This window comes from Podarcis muralis, chromosome 2, assembly GCF_964188315.1.
Source record: "Podarcis muralis chromosome 2, rPodMur119.hap1.1, whole genome shotgun sequence".
NCBI lineage: Eukaryota > Metazoa > Chordata > Lepidosauria > Squamata > Lacertidae > Podarcis > Podarcis muralis.
In genome coordinates, this window is record NC_135656.1 from 8611840 (window position 1) to 8633404 (window position 21565).

General features: G+C 45.4%; 2 protein-coding genes across 3 annotated transcripts; both read right to left on the reverse strand.

The window, feature by feature from the left end:
- Positions 1–1843: 1843 nt before the first annotated feature.
- Positions 1844–6162, reverse strand: LOC114589986 (claudin-34-like). Of its 2 annotated transcripts, none has more exons than XM_077923840.1 (2): positions 5341–6162; positions 1844–3121 (listed from the first exon to the last, which is right to left on the reverse strand). In XM_077923840.1, exon 2 carries the CDS (start codon positions 3118–3120, stop codon positions 2122–2124), a length of 999 nt encoding a protein of 332 aa, XP_077779966.1. In that variant the 5' UTR covers position 3121; positions 5341–6162; the 3' UTR covers positions 1844–2121. The 2 variants fall into 2 exon arrangements, with proteins under 2 accessions (XP_077779966.1, XP_077779967.1); XM_077923841.1 differs by lacking the exon at positions 5341–6162 and adding an exon at positions 3823–4508.
- A 7461-nt stretch (positions 6163–13623) lies between these two features.
- LOC114592810 (uncharacterized) lies at positions 13624–17763 on the reverse strand. Its single transcript, XM_077923839.1, has 2 exons — positions 16947–17763; positions 13624–15002 (listed from the first exon to the last, which is right to left on the reverse strand). Exon 2 carries the CDS (start codon positions 14999–15001, stop codon positions 13751–13753), a length of 1251 nt encoding a protein of 416 aa, XP_077779965.1. The 5' UTR covers position 15002; positions 16947–17763; the 3' UTR covers positions 13624–13750.
- Between the last annotated feature and the right edge of the window lie 3802 nt (positions 17764–21565).

Here is a 21565-nt window from a genome sequence, read left to right on the forward strand (position 1 = left end):
GGAAGGCGACATTCCATAAGACAACAGTTTGGAATGGATTTTTGTTGCCCATGGGCTGGTAAATTCATCTCTCCAAAGGCACTGAATAAGATGGTAATTGGGCAATTTATGCCAAAGGGACAGCCAGTAATTAAAGGCATGTCTCCACAACAGGATCTCTAAGGAGGGGGTATTAAGTTCTAAGCGAATAGCCGAGTTGCTTACACAGGAGGGTAGTTGCCCAGGGACACAGGTGGCGCTGTGGGTTAAACCACAGAGCCTAGGACTTGCCGATCAGAAGGTCGGCGGTTCGACTCCCCGCAACGGGGTGAGCCCCCCTTGCTCGGTCCCTGCTTCTGCCAACCTAGCAGTTCGAAAGCACGTCAAAGTGCAAGTAGATAAATAGGCGGGAAGGTAAAGGGCATTTCGGTGCGCTGCTCTGGTTTGCCAGAAGCGGCTTAGTCATGCTGGCACATGACCTGGAAGCTGTACGCCGGCTCCCTCGGCCAATAAAGCGAGATGAGTGCCGCAACCCCAGAGTCGGTCACGACTGGACCTAATGGTCAGGGGTCCCTTTACCTTTACCTTGGGGTGGCCCAATGGAAAAAGCGTGAGGGTCCATGAGGATCCGTGCTTCAAAACCACGTTTTGGGGCCATGGTATGACCAGGAAGCCGTGGATCCGAGTTTTTTGTGGTGCAAGCTATGCCCCTGGGCATGATGTGTGATTTGATGGTGATTTAGGGGTGGCCCAGAGCAAAAAGCGTGAGGATCCGTGAGGATCTGTGCTTCAAAACCACGTTTTTGGGCCATGGGGTGGCCAGCAAGCTGTGGGTCCGAGTTTTTGTGTTGCAGCCTGTGCCCCTGGCTATGACGTGTGATTTGATGGTGATTTAGGGGTGGCCCAATGCAAGAAGCATGAGGATCCAGGAGGATCCGTGCTTCAAAACCACGTTTTTGGGCCATGGTATGACCAGGAAGCCGTGGATCCGAGTTTTTTGTGGTGCAGGCTGTGCCGCTGGACATGATGTGTGATTTGACGGTGAGTTTGGGGTGGCCCAATGCAAAAAGTGTGAGGATCCAGGAGGATCCGTGCTTCAAAACCACGTTTTTGGGCTACGGTGTCGCCAGGAAGCTGTGGATTCGTGATTTTTGTGATGGATACTATGCCCATGGCCATGATATTTGATCTGATGGTGACTTTGGCCTGATCTAATGCAAAAATCATGAGGATCCATCAGGATCCGTGTTTTTTAACCATGTTTTTGCTCCATTTCGGCAGCACGAAACAGTGGGTGCGTGCTTTTTTTGGTTCTGCTTACAGACTAAAAAGTGGTCTACAGTATCATGGTGTTTTTATTTTGTTTCACTATAAAAATCATATGAATTCATGAGGATCTATGCCTCGGATCCATGTTTTTGTGGTGCTGCATACACATTTTTGATAGTCCAGTCTGTAGGCGTGCCTTCCAGGTGTGATTTGACACTGCATTTGTTGGAGTTATTTTTTAAAAAGTGGAGGATCCATGAGGATCCGTGTAGATCGGCCTTTAACTCAGACCCAAGTGCACAATTTATCAAGAACTGAATCCTACACAGGAGTAGACCCACCGGTTAGGCTTTAGTGGGTCTGCTCTGGAGGAGGCTCTGAAAAACAGGATGACAGCGTGCCTTAAGACCGGCCAAGATCATGTGAACAGAGTCAATATTTTAATTAATATTGGTTTATTAATTGGTTTATTAATTACAAGCAAACAGCAAAGAACCTGCACAAACAATGCTGACACCGAACCCTACGTATAGTAAGTAAAGTAGAAAAATCGCCACCCGACCCCACCCCCACCCATCTTTCCCCCCCTCCAACTCTTTCCCCTTTTCTTCCTAATGTCTCAACAAATGAAAATGATTTATAAAAATGTTACATAGGGGGGGAAATACATGAGAGACATTGCACACTTTTGTAAATCAACAAAAGCTTAAATAAATAAATAAATAAATAAATAACTACTAGTCATAAAAAAGCGCCTCCTCACCTGAAGGACATCAAAGCCCACCTGAAGTCCCAAAACAAAACTATCAAAACCATGATCCACGCAGATCCATGCGTGTATGGAGCGATCTGCGTTGATCTGGATCTGATAGTTTACGACTCCCTGTTGTAGGGTATAACATGTATAATAGTATGTTTTGGGACTTCAGGTGGACTTTGATGTCCTTCAGGTGAGCTTTGGGGCGTACGGCTTTCCTCCATCTCTACTGCGCAGGATTCCTCTGGAATTACAAGATCTTTTGCACATCTTTCCTCCATCTCCACTGTGGAGGATTTCTCTTGAATTACCAGGTCCAGCAGAGAACCACACTTCGAACAAGTAGTAAGACTCTCGCTTTTCACCGCGCTTCCTGGGGTAATCACCACTACAGTTTCTATTAGAGATGTATCTGTTGTGGTGGTCCTGATGCAACATCTCTCAATCCCAACCAATGCTGCACTCAGCAGCTGGAAACCTGCAGCGATATAGCCTAGATAAATAGAAGGTCCAATATGCTGCTCGCTGGGAATTTGAGGCAATTCAAAAGTTTCAGGGAAGTCAATTTCCCCATTTTGCAAGACAGCAGACATGTTCCATACCACAGAAATCAGGACGAGTATCCCTGCAACTAAGTTCAGGAAAGCTCCAAGCCTAAAAAAGCGAAAGAGAAAATCCTTATGTTTTCTGGGCTTGAACACATTGTACAAGGCAAATGAAATTAATCCCAGGGCCACTGAATTCATAATTGAAGCTAGTGCCATTAAATCCTGTGCAATAAAAATTTCCTTCGGGAGGGTTGGATGCTGCTCATCGAGGTCTTCGCAATGCCAAAAAGAGTTTCCGTCGTTAGAAGGGTCTTTCCAAAAGCAGACATCCCAGATTCCAATCCAGATGTTTCCAGAGCCGATTCCCTCGATGTTTTCCACACTCCACACTCGCCAGTTGACACTGAGTGTTGACAAAATGCACATTGACAAGGCCAAAATATCCACCAGGCATGCAGATATCTGGAGGCCGGAAACTAAGCTCAGCCATTGGACCACCAGGGAGCCTTCTTTCACCCACATGGGGGGTTTGGAGAGGAGGGGACCAGGGGAGACATTGGCAGACATCCTGGAAACAAAAGAGAAGACAAGATGCAGTGAGAGAGGGAATAACAAGCATGTCTAGTCATTGAAGGACATCCTCCCTCCTGCATTCTTCCTTCCATGCACAAAAAGAAGCAGCAAAAGAAAAAGTTCCTGCTCTCTCCCACCCCCTGGTTAGGTAGAGACATCTGATCCAGAGAAGCCGACACTCATACTTTCTTCCAGCACACTGCTACTGATTTAATCTACTGTTGCATTGTTCCTGTGAAAATGGCCAGAACCTCAGCAAGCTGTTGTGGATGGGAAGCTGCTCATGATTTTGCTGTTTTGTGGGTTAAACCACAGAGCCTAGGACTTGCCGATCAGAAGGTTGGTGGTTTGAATCCCCGTGACGGGGTGAGCTCCCGTTGCTCGGTCCCTGCTCCTGCCAACCTAGCAGTTTGAAAGCACGTCAAAGTGCAAGTAGATAAATAGGTACCGCTCCGTTGGGAAGGTAAGCGGCGTTTCTGTGCACTGCTCTGGTTTGCCAGAAGCAGCTTAATAATGACCCAGAAGCTGTATGCCGGCTCCCTCGGCCAATAAAGCGAGATGAGCACCACAACCCCAGAGTCGGTCACAACTGGACCTAATGGTCGGGGTCCCTTTACCTTTACTGCACCTATCTTTTCCCACTGAACATAAACACACCTGATGGCATAGTGAGGAATGTTTAATCCATAAACTTACGTGAAATGCCTTCCTCAGCTAGAGTCTAGCGTGCCAGGAACAGAGCAGGTATTTGCTAGGTGCTCCTGAGCCTCAAGAAGACAGAGCGAGCTATTGGCCACTGAGCTGACGTTCGCCTGAGCAGCCGGCCAGCCACAGCAGCAACTGCTCTGCTGAATTCTTAGGTCAGTTACAGGCCAGTTAGAATCCTGACAACACCACAAATCATAACTCCAAGGTACTGGTCATTTGGAACATCAGGAAAGTGGAAAATGGGAGGGAACTCAGTTCCTTTCTTTCCCAATGCAGAGTGTCTATTCCAGGACACTGTGCAGTTAAAACGCGTTCTTCCTGAAGTCAGATTCAGAGCAGTTCCAGCAGTAAAAATGGTGATACAGTATGTGTATCTCAGTACAGATTTGTTTGATGGGTCTGAATGCATTTCATAAAGGATCTCCATGTACAAGAAAGGCTAATAGAGTGAGGCCCTGAACCATAAGAATTTCCTTGGCAAAATGATTGAAGACTCCTTACCAACCTATCCTTCTTCTTCCCCATCCCATCTTGTTTGGACGTTATAGTAAGGGAGAAGATCTTAGCTCTTTTCCTTTGCACTGGGACCACATGGAATTTGTGCCATGCGACCCCATCCCTCACACCAATATAGGCTATACCATTTTCAGAACCTAGGTGTCCATGATTTAAAATCGCTTTCCTAAAAATATTTGTGTTGCTTTCTTTCTGTTCCTTTTGAAGGACCAACCACATCTGCTCTTGGGTCCCTGAAGCACAGATTCACACAAAGCGGCAAAACATCCTTGCAGGTTATTAACAGGATTTTATTTGAAGTGCATATGCAGAACAAAGGTACAGGGCGATAAGTACGCAACCTGCACACCCAGTCAGGGTGCGCCCCCTTGATATAGATTTGCAGAATAGAATACCACCTGATCTCTTGTAAGCCACCTGATTTCTTGTAAACCGAAAGTTATGGCAACTTCCAATGTCCTTACATGGGCTTGCCCCCCCCACCTTTTCCTTCCTGCACCAGCCTTTCCACGCCATGAACCTCGACACGTGTTCAAATGTAAAACATGTGCTTTGTACTAATAGCATTAAGATGGGGCTTTGTCTCCTGCGTTATCCTCCTCCCTTTCAACTTGCCTCCTTGTCTTCAGTCTCCCCCCGTCTGGGGCCACAATAACACCCATTCAACCTTGCTCTTATCTTTTACCCCTCTAAGCCAGACATTCCAAAGAGAGGCCCATTTTACTGTAACATTTAAGCAACAGAAAAAATCCTGTCCCGCTGGCTGGTGTAGAAACCTCCCCCCTTGGGGATAATATAGAACAATATTGTAATATGCCCATTCACAAGCAAGGGGCCTAAATCCATCTATTTCACCTGAAATAATTCTGGGAGCCAGCCTTTAAAAATCTAAAGGAGATATCAAATTCAGAGGAATTAAAAGCTTCTTCCCGAGTGTGGGGATGTTTTCAGGGGCTCTTTGCTTTTCCCTGCCTCCCCTTTCATCCTCACCTGAGGAGATCTTGGCCATTCTCTTGACAGGGACCTCCCTTCTCAGGCCGGATTTCTGTTTTCCTTCATTCCTCCTTCTCCCCGCCTGGTTCCCTGAGCAAATAAGAGAGAGGAGGTTTCATGCAAGTCAAGGTGTGCAATGGATCTTCAGGGCATTTGGGAGGAAGAAAAGGTTCAGGAACAAGCGACGCAGCCGCTCCCCAAGCGGAAAAACACATTTGGACACATCGCTCATGAGATCTGCCCCCCACCCTTTTAGGATATATATGCAGAACATCCTGTGCTCCTATTAATATACAAAGTGGGGTATTTCATATGATAAGAACAGAGAAAGCTGTCTTATACGGAGCCAGACCAATTTTGGGAAAGTGCTACATGGGCCAGTCCACCAATTGGCTACCAGTGATAACATAGCAAAACACAAAATGGCTGCCATATGGTGAGGTATGAAATAAATTTGCCTGGCTGTGGGGCGTGAAGGCCGCACCCTGCAAGACCCTTTCCACGTGGCCTAGGCCCAGACTCGCTAGCCCCACAAAAGAGGCTCCTCATGAGGCCAGAGGAACATGGCCTGGCTGTGGGGCATGATTCGAAACCTCCAGTCCCAGTCCGGTGCTCTAACCACTAAACCACACTGCCCCCCCATTGCAGTCTATAACAGCCTGAAGGGCCACAGATGCCCCATATTCTCTGGCTCTGAGATTGTCAACTGTTCCCTCCCTTTCCCTTGTTGTGCAAAAAGAAAAATGCCCATGAGAAAATGTGACCTTTTTGGTTCTTTGGAGACAGTTCTGCTCCCCCGCCTCTCCAATTAAAGGAGCCTCATTCCTTTTCCCACCCAACTTCCTCCTGCGCGCAGCTTCAAAATTTCCATAAAGAACTAACTAACTAACCAACCATAATTGGAATGTACGAGATTAAGGAGATAATTTATTTTTATATAATGAAAATAAATGGGAGGATAAATTAATTGTGCAAGACAAGAATATATAGGATGGCAAAAATCAAAAGAAACAAAGATTATGAGTTGGGTTCTTAAAATAACAACACCACATGCCTCCTCAGTGGATTTCAGAACAAATATGTCTCTCTTTTTTTAAATTACCCAAACACTGTAATGCAAGGAGTTGTAGTGACAATGCAGTGAGATTCTACTCAGAGTATGCCTATTGGAATGAATGGGTTTGAATTAGTTGTGTCCTTTAGTTTTTGCTTTTTATCTAGATAATACCTAATAAGGGATAGGGATTGGTTTGCTTTCTTTCTGTTCTTGTTTTTATTAAGTATTTTGTTGTGTTGTTGTTGAAATTCCACAAATTGCACATCAGGATTCATTACATAGTAAGTCCCCCCCCCCCCTCTATTATCTGCTTCCCATCCCATTTCCTAGGATTTTTTTTTCTTTTCCACCCTTAGCTGCAACTTATCTTCCCTCTTTTATATCGTAACTCTAATGCTCTATTAGAATTAAAAGAGGGGGAAACCCAGCCGGATGGGCAGGGTCTAAATAAATTATTATTATTGTCTTATTTATTTATTTGCGTTTTTATCTTGTGTAAAAAATAAAACTCCCAAAAACCCAAAGTTGAAGCAAGAAGGAATTGTCAAATATTACCACCCACCCCCTTTCAAAAATGTGCATGGAATGAATGAGCTGGCATTCAAATCTATTCTTTTAAAAGCATATTTTCTATTATTATTGGGTCCATTCTGACAAATATTGGGTCCATTCTCTCACTTCTGACCCTTCTTGATTCCATCATTCCTGGGGGTTGGGCTAGATGACCCATGGGGTCCCTTCCAACTCTTCCGTTCTTCGATTCTCTCGCCTACAATTCCGACACCCGCTTCAGGTTGTACCAATCATACCAGCAGATAAACCGCATTTTCTCCAGTTGATGGTCTTTTTTTAGGGGGTAGAAAGGAGCGTGGGTTTGTTTTGGAGGTTTTTGTTAGGAAATCCTGACATCCAGTGGATGGGGAACGCATGACAGCTGACGTTACACGCCCAACATCCACTTAAAAGCCATATGGTACCTTGAAACGCTTCCCCCAAAAGGATTCTGGGAGCTGTAGTGCTGAGAGCCGTTAGGAGACCCCCTATTACCCTCCCAGAACTCCCATTCCCAGAGTTCCCTGGGAAGTTGTGGGCATCTCTTTCGAGAGGCAATGGAGTGCGCCTCTGGGGGGTGAAATCAAAAGTTTTCAGCAGGCGCTGGAAGGAATAACGAAGGAGACGCCTGCGAGAAGCCAAGCTACGGGGAACCAGGCAGACGCCTTCTCGGTGGTGGCGCCTTCTTCATGGTGATCCACTACTGCTTTATTTATTTATTTTTATAATTTTTGTTATATTTTATACAATTGTAACACATACTGCAACAAACATTGCACAACCCAAAAAAAAAAAACCAAAACAAAGATTACAAAAGGAAAAAGGAAAAAAAGAAAGAAAAAGATAAAGAATACATCTATAACAAACAACAACAGACAAATAAACCACACAAACAAGCTTAGTTATTTAAAAATCTAATCTTCTAGACACATTACTTGACTTCCTCTAACCCCTCCCTTCTGAGTTTCTTTGTGTCTGAATGTAACAGTTTTCCAATATCATTATTAAAGCACAATATTCCAGTTATAATCAAATTTCTTCACTTTTCTTAATGTTCTAAATCCCATTTATTGAAATAAATCCTAATTTAATCCTAGGCCTGTTAGGTACTTTCAAGTAACTTCTAATTTTTAATATTACAATATTTATTCAAATGGTCCTTAAATTTCCTCAAATCTTCTTGATATTTCTCTTCTTTCTGGTCGCAGATTCTTTCAGTAAGGTCAGCTAGCTCCATGAAGTTAGCTCCATCTTTATTTGCCATTCTTCCACAGTTGGTAGTTCTTGTGTTTTCCACTTCTTGGCTAGTAAGATTTGAGCAGCAGTTTTGGTATACAAAAATAATTTTACATCTTTCTTGGGCAATTCCAAACCTGTTATTCCTAGAAGAAAGGCTTCTGGTTTCTTTATTAATGTATATTTCATTATTTTTTTCAATTCATTCAAAATCTTTTCCCAGAAGTCTTTCACCTTGGGACGGGTCAACCACATATGATAAAAAGTTCCTTCTTTTTCTTTGCATTTCCAACATAGATTATCATAGTTATGGTAAATCTTTGCTAATTTAACAGGGGTCAAGTACCATCTATACATCATTTTCATTATATTTTCCTTTAACACCGTACATGCGGTAAACTTGATCCCTTTCTTCCATAACCTCTCCCAGTCCTCCATCATTATATTATGTCCCACATCTCTTGCCCAATCAATCATAACCGATTTAACTTGTTCATCCTTTGTATGCCACTCTAAAAATAAATTAGACATTTTAGACATATTCTTAACTTTAGTATCTAACAACTCCGTTTCCAATTTGGTTTTTTCTGTTGCAAAACCATTTTTCTTGTCAATCTTAAATAATTCATTAATTTGATAATATTGAAGCCAATTCACTTGATCTTTAATTTGATCAAACGGTTTTAACTTAATACCTTCCTGATCCTCAATTAGTAAGTCTGAGTATCTCAACCATTTATTTTCCATATTTAACTTTTAGGGGGCCTGTGCTTCCATTGGCAAAATCCATTTAGGGATCCACTACTGCTTTAAGGGAGGTCTTGTAATAAGTAGATCTGTTGCTCCCTGCCTCCCGCCCTGGTCCGTGTGCCCTTCTCCCAAGCTCTGCACACTATTTCATATTTGGTTGTGCATTGCAATAGTGCAAAGATGAGAGCATGTTGGCAGGGGGAACTACTCTGGCAGGTGTGGGGCCAAAGGACCTACCTATGTGCTCTTTCCATCTGTCGATCCTGGCTAGCTGACAAATCAAGAAGGCTTTGAAGTAAGTTGGTTCCAAACGACACTGCACTGTGTCCCTTCGCAACACCCCCCAAACGCAAATTCTTATGGTGACTTGGCCCTTGTAAACGAGTGGTTTTTGCTGGCAAAAAGTCCAGCTTCTTGTTACTGCAAGGTGGTATCTGTACTACAACTTCAGGGCCTGATACTCACCATTTCAACCTCTGCACCAAGGCATTCCCACACTTGACTAATGCTCTCAAGCTCCACCAACCTTGAAGCTTCCAGCTTTTCTCTTAGGGACATTGCCTCTTGAACAACTGCTTCCTGGAAGCCCATTTTTTGGAGCCCTTGTCAATTTCAATAAATTGTGCACCCTTGCTACCTTAGAGCTTGCAGGCTCAGTCTTGGCTGTCATTATTGAGTGGTGCCAAAACAGCTGGTTGCATGGACCCAGGGAGGAGAGTGCCACAATCTTGAACTGAGATTAATTTTTCCACATCTCTTGACTTCCAAGTTTTTCTTTGTTTGCTTGTGGTCCATATCATTGAGGAGTCCAAGATCACTTTTTAATACAAATTTATTAGCTAAAAGTTTGGGAAATTTAGCCAATAATCATAGTAAACCACAACAAAATCCTTAAATTCCTCTACCTATAATCGCATTAAATACTACTAAAGAATACAATGAAGATCAATGGACCAACGTACTGGAGTTAATTTCAAAACATAGAACATAATCTATTAGGAATTATAAAACAATTGTATGCAGAAAATGATAAAAAAATAGGAATGTCTATTCATGATATCCTATAACATGAAAATATGATATCATATAGCATTAAAAGATGATATCCTATAATATTAAAAGGGGAAAATCCCGAAATTGTCTATTTATTCAAGGCTCTACCGATAAACACTCCTCCAGAGAAATGAAAGAGCTGACAAAAAATGTAAATCTATGAGTACACATAGGAAAGAAATCCAGACGAGGAACAAGCTAAAGGGAACAAGGACACAAATGGTAGAGAACACGTAAAAGAGGCCTCCATGTGATTCCCTTCCACCGTAAAGAGCAAACTATCAGATCCAGATCCATGCAGATCTCTACAGTTTGTTAAGGGCGTCGGGAACTGTAGTTTCTTTGGGGCTCTGGAAAGCGCAGTGTGCCAAGGGAGCTGGGAACTGTAGTTTAAGGGTGCTGGGACCTGTAGCTCCCAGGATGTGCGTATGCACGTGTTTGCTTTAAGCGCAATTCCGCAACCCAAAAGAAGGTTTATCATGAGGACTACACTCTTGTGCACAGAAATGAAATTACAAAACCCTTGGATTTTATATTTTTTAAAAATTGAAAGTGTAGGTTTGCTTGGAAGGGACTTGAGTGTTGTGATGTACCAGGTTGTTTTTAAGTGCAGATCTATATAACATATGGGACCCAAGGGGGTGGGAAATATGTCTACGTCTGAACTGTAGTTAAATGCGGAGAAAATATTTGCAGTTCCTACAGAACCTACCGGAGGGGGGGCACATCTTTAAAGTTGTTAAATGTTACAAACATTATGCCTGAACCTATCCTTTCGACTTGACAGCTCAGGGAAGATACCAAGCTTTTTGAATCCTATAAAATCAAACCCTTTGCCAAGTTCTTCCATTCCAGCACCATTTTGCCCTTGGAAAAAAGACTCTTTCCCCTTCCAACTCCCCAAGCTTGAAGACATGTGTACACACCTCCTGCCCCAGGAAATGCCCAGAGGTGACAATTGCTGAGATCCTTGTTCTCCAAGGGAAGCCGAATCTCATCCCCAGACTTGCCTCTGGCTCCAGAGATGCCAAGGAAGTTCTGTTGTACTTTGGGTGGTGGGTACTTAAGACATGTTTGCCTATGATGCTAAGCTTATACTGTACTTGGGTGTTGCCCTGACATAGCTGTCTAGGCTACTCTTGTGTAACCCTCCCCTTTTGTGACATGTTAGTGATGTAGCAATGATGTATTGATGATGCTGTGCAAACTGTATTCTGACATATGGTGGGAAAGTTTTCAAAGTCAATGTGGCCCCATGCTCTGGGTTCACTGGCTGCTGTTGAACCTGTTAAGTCTACTGACTGCTGTTTTGCTCCAAATTGCTTGCTTGCTGGAATTTACTTCTTTTACTGACCACATGGACCTGCGGGGGGGGGGGGGGGGGACAGACCTGTACCCCGACAAGCTGGGCTGTTGAGTAGTCTCTCAACCCGGAATTTTCCTTACCAGTGTGGAACCTCTAATGGAGCTATCTCCCCACTCCCCCCAAAAATATTGTTCCTTAGACTGTCCCTGTGGCTGGCTTTTTGGTTTTTTAAGAAAAGCACATTTCACATCAAATTTAGCTGCAGATTAAACTGGGGGAAGGGAGGGGTCACTCTCTCTCTCTCCTAAACCTCTCCTGTCCATCACCACCCTTTTCTGGGCACAAGTATTTTAGACAGCCCACCCCTGTTTCCTTCCTATGCAGAGTTAAGGTCCAATACACTGCTGTTACTGTTATTATTGTGAGCTTTGCAATGGTCATGGGGGATAATTTGCAGGAAATGTGTGGCTTACTGTGTTTCTTTTTTTAAAAAGATCTGTTTGCAAAAGGGATGTATAGAAAATCAATCAATCAATTACTAATAGGTCCTCAAAACACCTGGGGAGGTACTGCTGCTAGAAACTATTCCCCCTCCCCGCCCGTCCCACTTCTAATGCAAACCCCCTTCCTCAATCAAGATGGGATTTCAGCTCAAAGAGAGTTGGACAACTTGGGGGTTTCAGCAGGAAATTCAAGGCAGCCCCCTGCCTGAATGAGACTGGACTCCCCTGCTAAAACAAAAAAGGGGGACTGTTCAGGAGATAGATCCAGACAAACCCGCTTCTGAATCAGGAAGGGGTTTGCTTGGAATCCTGCCCAACTGAGCAGAATTTAAGCCCTGCTCATCGGCTGACGTTGAAAACCAGATATCGCCCGGCCCTGGGCAGGATGGCACACCGAGCCTCCTCACATCTGTTCAAAGGAGGCTGCAAAGCGGGGGTCATGTTTGTATCATTTCGCGGTCTTCTTTATTTTTATGCTCTTTTAGATGTGGCTTCATAGCCGAGTGGGGGATTTGAGCCCCGGTGCCTCCCAGGTCCTAGTTTGGCAGTCTAACCACTAGGCCGCACTGCCTCTCTACCTTCCTGCTTGAAGCAGCCCTTAATTGGGGACCTATATTCCTGCTTAAACCAGCTTTCTTTTTAGGACTGTGAACTTTTAAGGCGCCCCCACCAAGAATCCTGGGAACTGTAGTTTGTTAAAGGTGCTGGGAACTGCAGCTTTCTCAGAGTTCTGGAAACCATATTGAGCTCTTTGGAATTTTCAGAGATTGGGGGGGGGGGGCTGTTAACAGATGCTGCGGAAATGAATTCTTCTTGTGGTTTTCCGTGTACGAGATCCATCCCAGTATATAAGCACTATGGTTTGGGAGGAGGCCAGTTGTTTGGAAAGCACAAGGTCAACAGAAAAAGACACCCAGACTTTTGTGGACTGTGGCAGATGAGGACAGAGGGAGACTGCGATTTGGGGAGAATGTATCTTATTCTAAGGAAAGCTTAATTCCAAAGAAACAGAAAAGATGTTTGACTTTCTAGGAAATGGCACTGCTGTTCAGATTGCGAGTTACCCAACCTCACAATTACTTAGGGTCATGCAAACAGGCCGATAGCCCATTCTAGTCCAGGGCACTGATGTCCACAAAAACCGGACGGATGGTTCAAGGAAGCTTCCAGGCAGGGCATGAAGGCACTTAGCTCTTCCCCCTCCCAGAACTGATATTCCAGGACAAACTTTTTTTTATATCAGAACTCTAAAGCGCTATAAGAATTAAAAGAGGGGGAAACCCAGCCGGATGGGCGGGGTCTAACTAAATTATTATTACGGTATTTTTCGCTCTATAGGGCACACCTGACCATAGGGCGCACCTAGTTTTCAGAGGGGGGAATCAAGGGAAAAAATATGACACACCCCCCATCTCTGGGAGCAGCCAAGTTACAGGGAACCAGGCAGAGGCCTTCTCAGTGGTGGCGCCTTCTTCATGGTGATCCACTACCGCTTTAAGGGAGGTCTTGGAATAAGTAGATTTGTTGCTGATCCAAAACACCCACCCACCCCACTCACACATGAAAACAAAGACCACCACAGCCAACTACAAATGAATAACCACACCCTAAGCCACCCGACCCCACCCCCACCCATCTTTCCCCCCCTCCACCTCTTTCCCCTTTCCTTCCTAATGTCTCAACAAATGAAAATTATTTGTAAAAATGTTACATGGGGGGAAAAACATGAGAGAGAGACATTGCACACTTTTGTAAATCAACAAAATCTTTAATAAATAAATAAATACTAAAAAAAAAAAATCACAAAAAGAGGCCTCCTCATCTGAAGGACATCAAAGCCCACCTGAAGTCCCAAAATCCCTGAAGTCCTGATCCACGCCGATCTATGCATGTATGGAGCGATCTGCGTGGATCTGCATCTGATAGTTTACAACTCCCTGTTGTAGGGAATCACATGTATAATCGTATGTTTGGGGACATCAGGTGGCCTTTGATGTCCTTCAGGTAACCTTTGGGTGTATGGCTTTCCTCCATCTCCACTGCGCAGGATTCCTCTGGAATGACAAGATCACTTGCACAGCTTTCCTCCATCTCAACTGTGCAGGATTCCTCTGGAATGACAAGATCACTTGCACAGCTTTCCTCCATCTCAACTGTGCAGGATTCCTCTGGAATGACAAGATCACTTGCACAGCCTTCCTTCATCTCAACTGTGCAGGATTCCTCTGGAATGACAAGATCACTTGCACAGCTTTCCTCCATCTCAACTGTGCAGGATTCCTCTGGAATGACAAGATCACTTGCACAACCTTCCTCCATCTCAACTGCGCAGGATTTGACAAGATCTTCCGCATGGGTTTCCTCCATCTCCACTGCAGAGGATTTCTCTTGAATTACCAGGTCCAGCAGAGAACCACACTTTGAACAAGTAGTAAGACTCTCGCTTTTCACCGCGCTTCCTGGGGTAATCACCACTACAGTTTCTATTTGAGATGTATCTGTTGCGGTGGTCCTGATGCAACATCTCTCCATCCCAACAAATGCTGCACTCAGCAGCTGGAAACCTGCAGCGATATAGCCTAGATAAATAGAAGGTCCAATATGCTGCTCGCTGGGAATTTGAGGCAATTCAAAAGTTTCAGGGAAGTCAATTCCCCCATTTTGTAAGACAGCAGACATGTTCCATATCACGGAAATCAGGATGAGTATCCCTGCTGGTAAGTTCAGCAGAGCTCCAAGCCCAAAAAAGGTTGAGAGAAAATCCTTATGTTTTCTGGGCTCGAACACATTGCAGAGGGCAAATGACTGCAATCCAAGGGCCGCTGAATTCATAATGGCAGCTAAGGCCATTAAGTCCTGAGCAATAAAAATTTCCCTCGGGAGGTTTGGATGTTGTTCATGGAGCTCTTCACAATAGTAATAATAGTTTCCGTCGTTCGAAGGGTCTTTCAAAAAACAGACCTGCCAGATTCCGATCCAGATGTTTCCAGAGCCAATTCCCTTTATGTTTTCTACACGCCACACTCGCCAGTTGACAATGGCTATTGAGGCAATGCACATCATCCAGGCCATAATATCCATCAGGAATGCACACAACCGGAGGCAGGACACTAATCTCAGCCATCTGACTACCAGGGAGCCTTCTTTCACCCGCAGGGGGGGTTTGGAGAGGAGGGGAGCAGGGGAGACCTTGGAAGACATCCTGGAAACAAAAGAGAAGACAAGATGCAGTGAGAGAGGGAATAACAAGCAGGTCTAGTCATTGAAGGACATCCTCCCTCCTGCATTCTTCCTTCCATGCACAGAAAGAAGCAGCAAAAGAAAGAGTTCCCCTGCTCTCCCCCCCCCCCCCCCGGTTAGGTATAGACATCTGATCCACACATACTTTCTTCCAGCAAACTGCTACTGATTTAATATGGGAGCTGCTCATGTTTCGCTGTTCTGCTATCTGCTACTGAAGCTATCCTGTTCCACCGAGCATAAACTCAGCTATGGCATAGTGAGGAATGTTTAATCCATAAACTTACGTGAGATGCCTTCCTCAGCTAGAGTCTAGCGTGCCAGGAACAGAGCAGGTGTTTGCTAGGTGTTCCTGAGCCTCAAGAAGACTGAGTTGTTGGCCACTGAGCTGACGTTCGCCTGAGCAGCCGGCCAGCCACAGCAGCAACTGCTCTGCAGAATTCTTAGGTCAGTTACAGGCCAGTTAGAATCCTGACAACACCACAAATCATAACTCCAAGGTACTGGTCAATTGGAACATCAGGAAAGTGGAAAATGGGAGGGAACTCAGTTCCCTTCTTTCCCAATGCAGAGTGTCTATTCCAGGACACTGTGCAGTTAAAACGCGTTCTTCCTGAAGTCAGATTCAGAGCAGTTCCAGCAGTAAAAATGGTGATACAGTATGTGTATCCCAGTACAGATTTGTTTGATGGGTCTGAATGCATTTCATAAAGGATCTCCATGTACAAGAAAGGCTAATAGAGTGAGGCCCTGAACCATAAGAATTTCCTTGGCAAAATTATTGAAGACTCCTTACAAACCTATCCTTCTTCTTCCCCATCCCATCTTGTTTGGACGTTATAGTAAGGGAGAAGATCTTAGCTCTTTTCCTTTGCACTGGGATTACATGAAATTTGTGCCATGGGACCCCATCACTCACACCAATACGGGCAACACCATTTTCAGAACCTAGGTGCCCATGATTTAAAATCGCTTTCCTAAGACACTTCAGTCAAAATATTTGTGTTGCTTCCTTCCTGTTCCTTTCTGTGTTGATGCTCCGAATGTGAGCTGCTCAGCTGCATGCAGTTTCCACTGAAGTGTGTGTGTGTGTGATTAACATTCGGCCAAGCAATGGGCCTAAATCCATCTATTTCACCTGAAATAACTTTGGGAGCCAGCCTTTAAAAATCTAAAGTAGATATCAAATTCAGAGGAATTAAAAACTGCCATCTTTTTGACTATTTGAAACATCTTAGAACATACACAAATGTTAATGTTTGAAGGAAGGCAGCAAATGGAGCATTGGAGCCATCCATTCATTTCAGGAGTTGTGACCATTGATAAGATGAAGCACTTTCACATCGCATGGCAGTGTGCAGTGCTTTTAAAAAGGTAAAGGACCCCTGACAGTTAAGTCCAGTCACGGCTCTGGGGTTGCGCCACTCATCTGGCTTTACTGGCCGAGGGAGCTGACGTTGGTCCGCAGACAGTTTTTCCGGGTCATGTGGCCAGCAAGACTAAGCCGCTTCTGGCAAAACCAGCGCAGCGCACAGAAATGCCGTTTACCGTACCGCCGGAGCGGTACCTATTTATCTACTTGCACTTTGACGTGGTTTGGAACTGCTAGGTTGGCAGGAGCTGGGACCGAGCAACGGGAGCTCACCCCCTCAAATACGCAAGTCCAGTTCTGTATTTGCATGACATCCTCCACACCCAAATGCTCTCCCGTTCTGTTTCCCCCACTTAATCCGGATACACCATCTCCATTGAAAACTCTGCTCAGTGAGACCCATCCAATAGAAAAGTGCTGACCGTCTTCCTGCAGATACACTTCCATGCAGGGGTTTGGCCGACAAGTTCTTCCCGAGTGTGGGGATGTTTTCAGGGGCTCTTTGCTTTTCCCTGCCTCCCCTTTCATCCTCACCTGAGGAGATCTTGGCCATTCTCTTGACAGGGACCTCCGTTCTCAGGCCGGATTTCTGTTTCCCTTCATTCCTCCTTCTCCCCGCCTGGTTCCCTGAGAAAATAAGAGAGAGGAGGTTTCATGCAAGTCAAGGTGTGCAATGGATCTTCAGGGCATTTGGAAGGAAGAAAAGGTTCAGGAACAAGCGACGCAGCAGCCCCCCAAGCGGAAAAACACATTTGAACATATCGCTCATGAGATTCGCCCCCCCCCCTTTTAGGATATATATGCAGAACATCCTGTGCTCCTATTAATATACAAAGTGGGGTATTTCATATGATAAGAACAGAGGAAGCTGCCTTAGATTGAGCCAGACCAATTTTGGGAAAGTGCTACATGGGCCAGTCCACCAATTGGCTACCAATGAGAACATAAAAGGGTAAAGGTAAAGGTACCCCTGCCCGTACGGGCCAGTCTTGACAGACTCTAGGGTTGTGCGCCCATCTCACTCAAGAGGCCGGGAGCCAGCGCTGTCCGCAGACACTTCCGGGTCACGTGGCCAGCGTGACAAGCTGCATCTGGCGAGCCAGCGCAGCACACGGAACGCCGTTTACCTTCCCGCTGGTAAGCGGTCCCTATTTATCTACTTGCACCCGGGGGTGCTTTCAAACTGCTAGGTTGGCAGGCGCTGGGACCGAGCAACGGGAGCGCACCCCGCCGCGGGGATTCGAACCGCCGACCTTTCGATCGGCAAGCCCTAGGCGCTGAGGCTTTTACCCACAGCGCCACCCGCGTCCCTAAAATGAGAACATAGCAAAACACAAAATGGCTGCCATGGTGGATGGCAAAAAATGGCTGCCATATGGTGTGGTATGAAATAAAATTGCCTGGCTGTGAGTGTGAAGGCCTGCTCCCCACAAGGCCCTTTCCACCTGGCCTAGGAGGGTGAGGCCCACTCTCACCAGCCCTACTGAAGAGGCTCCTCATGAGGCTGGAGGAACATCACCCCACTGTGAGGCGTGAAGGCCGCTCCCTGCATGTAGGTTAATTCACAAGCAAGGGCAGTGAGCTCCTTCAAGGTGTTTTGTTTTTATGTAACAGTTCAGATTTTGCAACACTTATTCTGATTGCTAATGCTTTTGCTTGGGAAATCTCAGTCATGGGAGAAATAAGAGTGAAGACAAGCTCCTGAAGTCATTGGCGTAAGCCAAAAGCAGGAGGGAAAAAGCAATAAGTTTTCAATCATGATTGGCAGGCCAATTCTGAGAGGAAGGGACTGTGGTCAGTGTTTTGCAGGAGCGATTCAGTTGCATGCTGACCATGTCAGTTTGCCCAATTAAAGCAGAATTAAAGCACTCTGGTGCAACAAATCCACTTTTTAAAGGACTTACTTGCAGTTAGGGGAGTGACAGGGCAATGCACTAAAAAGTATAGTGTAAATTACTGATGGTGGAACCCAGAAGCAAATCAGGATGAATGCTAAATAGAGTTGGCATCATCTAACCTCCACATAAATTTTGTGCAAGCAAATCAGGTTGAGTGCTTAATTTCATTCTTTCTTTCTTTTTAAAGGATCTGCACGAGCCCCTTTACTGACTTGTGAATTCTACCGTCATTACACTTTCACCCAGTTTCCAGTAGATGGCACCATCTACTGGAAGATAGCAATAAAAAGCCTTGAAAATGTCATCTTTCAAATTGGATTTTGGATTTGATATCCCGCTTTATCACTACCCGAAGGAGTCTCAAAGCGGCTAACATTCTCCTTTCCCTTCCTCCCACACAACAAAGACTCTGTGAGGTGAGTGGGGCTGAGAGACTTCAGAGAAGTGTGACTAGCCCAAGGTCACCCAGCAGCTGCATGTGGAGGAGCGGGGAATCAAACCCAGTTCACCAGATTACAAGTCCACCGCTCTTAACCACTACACCACACTGGCTCTCTCAGAAGAAGAGTTTGGATTTGATATCCCGCCTTTCACTCCCTTTAAGGAGTCTCAAAGCGGCTCACATTCTCCTTTCCCTTCCTCCCCCACAACAAACACTCTGTGAGGTGAGTGGGGCTGAGAGACTTCAAGAAGTGTGACTGGCCCAAGGTCACCCAGCAGCTGCATGTGGAGGAGCGGAGACGCGAACCCGGTTCACCAGATTAGCAGACTACCGCTCTTAACCACTACACCACACTGGCTCTCTAAATTAGCCGGGTTAACTGCTAATGCAGTAACTGCATCAGTTAGCCCCAGTGTCAGTGGTCCAGTTGGACATGTGCCAAAGCCCAGGTGCCAGCACAGAGCCCAATGCTTACGCATTTCCCTTTTCCTGAGGTCAGGAGTGCATGGTGGCGGCAGAGACAGCAGAGCCCTCCTTTTTGTGCCCCTTTAGCCCCATCACTGCTGCTAACAGTCAGCAGGTGAAATAATTGTACTTCCATCCTCATATGCAAAGATATAAAGGTGGAGAAACAGAACAAGCATGCTTTGATGAAATGTCACAAAACCAGTGGGGCTTGCTAATACAATTAGCAGTTATCAGTGTGAAAAGGGCTAATGAACTTTGTCCTTCCCATTTCACAGGTAAAAGAACTGAGGAACTGAGATCCCTGTTGTGCATTCCTGCATGCAGAGCAGGAATTGAGATTCAGATTTCCTCAGTCTTTTCTACAAAGAAATACCGTATTTTTCGTTCTATAGGATGCACCGGACGCTAAGACGCACCTAGTTTGGGGGGGGAGGAAACAAGAAGAAAAAAATTCTGAACCCCATAAGCCAAAACAGCAAGAGGGATCTGGCTTCTGGGATAGCCTCTTGCTATTCTGGCTTTGGGGACAGCCTTTGAAGCCTCCGCAGAGCAGGAGGGTGCCTTCACCCCACTGCCCTTCGAAGGCTTTGCACAGCTAACCCCAAGCTAGAACAGCAAGACGGAGCGCTGCGCAGTGCTCCGTCTCCCTGTTCTGGCTTTGGGCTTAGCCGCGCAGCCTGCATTCGCCCCATAAGACGCACACACATTTCCCCTTACTTTTTAGAAGGGAAAAAGTGGATCCTATAGAGCGAAAAATACAGTAATATCTCACATAGTAACTATAAAAGTAACATGACTTTCAACAGAACCAATCTACCTGATCCTCCTGCATGCCCTGATTACATTTTATTATTTTATGATTATTTGCTAAATTTGTACCCCATCCTTCCAAGTGAATTCAGGGTGGCACTGATTTGTTATAAGTGGGCCTCCCCGATTAATGTAAGAGGCAACTCTATCTTTCTGTGTACATCCCCCTATACAAGCAAATGGGGGAGCCATCTTGTGTTACTACCCCAGGAACTGAAGATTGGACTTCAAGGTCTCCACAATCTGTATTTTCATCTCGGTGCTATTTCCAGACGCTATCGCCATAAACCAATGTTTTCCAAACTTCTGATAGCTGCTGCTTAAATGATTTTCGGTACGATTCTATATGCATCTCCCCAGAAGTTGAGTTGCACTGTGGACCTACTCCCAGGGAAGTGTGCACAGGATTTCACAGCACACAGGCTGGGAATGACTCATGTTTCAGCCTGACAAGGAGCCACTGAGGTCAGTGAGTTCGTCTGTTAATTATGAGAGCTACTGAGATCAGCGGTGGGAATGAAGCTCCAAGTCAAAGCCTGTTATTTACTTAGTGCCTGCCAGGAGAAGGATCCTCTTCTCAACACTGGCAAGTGTGCAGGTTACGATGTGCCTGCCTTGTCTTGTCTGGATAATTTATGCTTCCTAATTTCAACCTCCTCCCTCCAGGAATCTAGGGCTATTGATGGGTAAACAACCCAACCGCTGCTTCAAATCCAAAACTAAAGATAGAAAATGACAGAGACAGCTGCCAGGGAAAACACTGGCACTACAAGCAGAGAAGGCAAATTGCCAGATCTCATGTTTTTGGTTGGGAAAGGGAAATGGGGAATATATACAAATATATATGAAAAGACAAATTCAGGTGGCAGTTGTCTCAAAAAGCAGCTGTCCCAAACATGGTATTACTAGTTTGGACTGTGCCAGCTCCAGGTTTTTTGTGTTTGCAAGTTAGAGATGGGGAGTTGTTGGCAAGATGCCCCCAGCGGGCCCAAACTTCCCCACCACAAAGAGGAAAAGATGAGGCACACCTTGACTTGGGATAGTGGCGGATGGGGAGGCAAAATGTATTCAGGCAGCAAAATGTATTGAGCCAGCTCTGATGCCAACCATTTGGTTGAATGTCCAACAAAGTTGTTGCAGAAGCACAACAGCTCACAAAACAGAACTACCCTGCATTCCCTATACCAGGGGTCTGCAACCTTTAAGACAAAAAGAGCCACTTGGACCCATTTCCGAAGAAAAAAAACTGGGAGCCGCAAAACCATTGCGACATTTAAAACAAATATAACACTGCATATATTGTTTCTTACCTTAATGTCCAAACTGACAGCGGGCGGGAAGGTGACGTTGGGACGGTGCCTGACTAACGCACGCACTGCCCCCATGCGACGTCACAGCCAGTACAGCGCCCGCCACAGTGGGAAGTGTCGGGGCGCACAATGCGCCTCCTCCCCTTCGCTAGTATCCGCCCCGGAGCCGCAGCAAAGGAGTAAAAGAGCCATATGCGGCTCCGGAGCTGCAGGTTGCAGACCCCT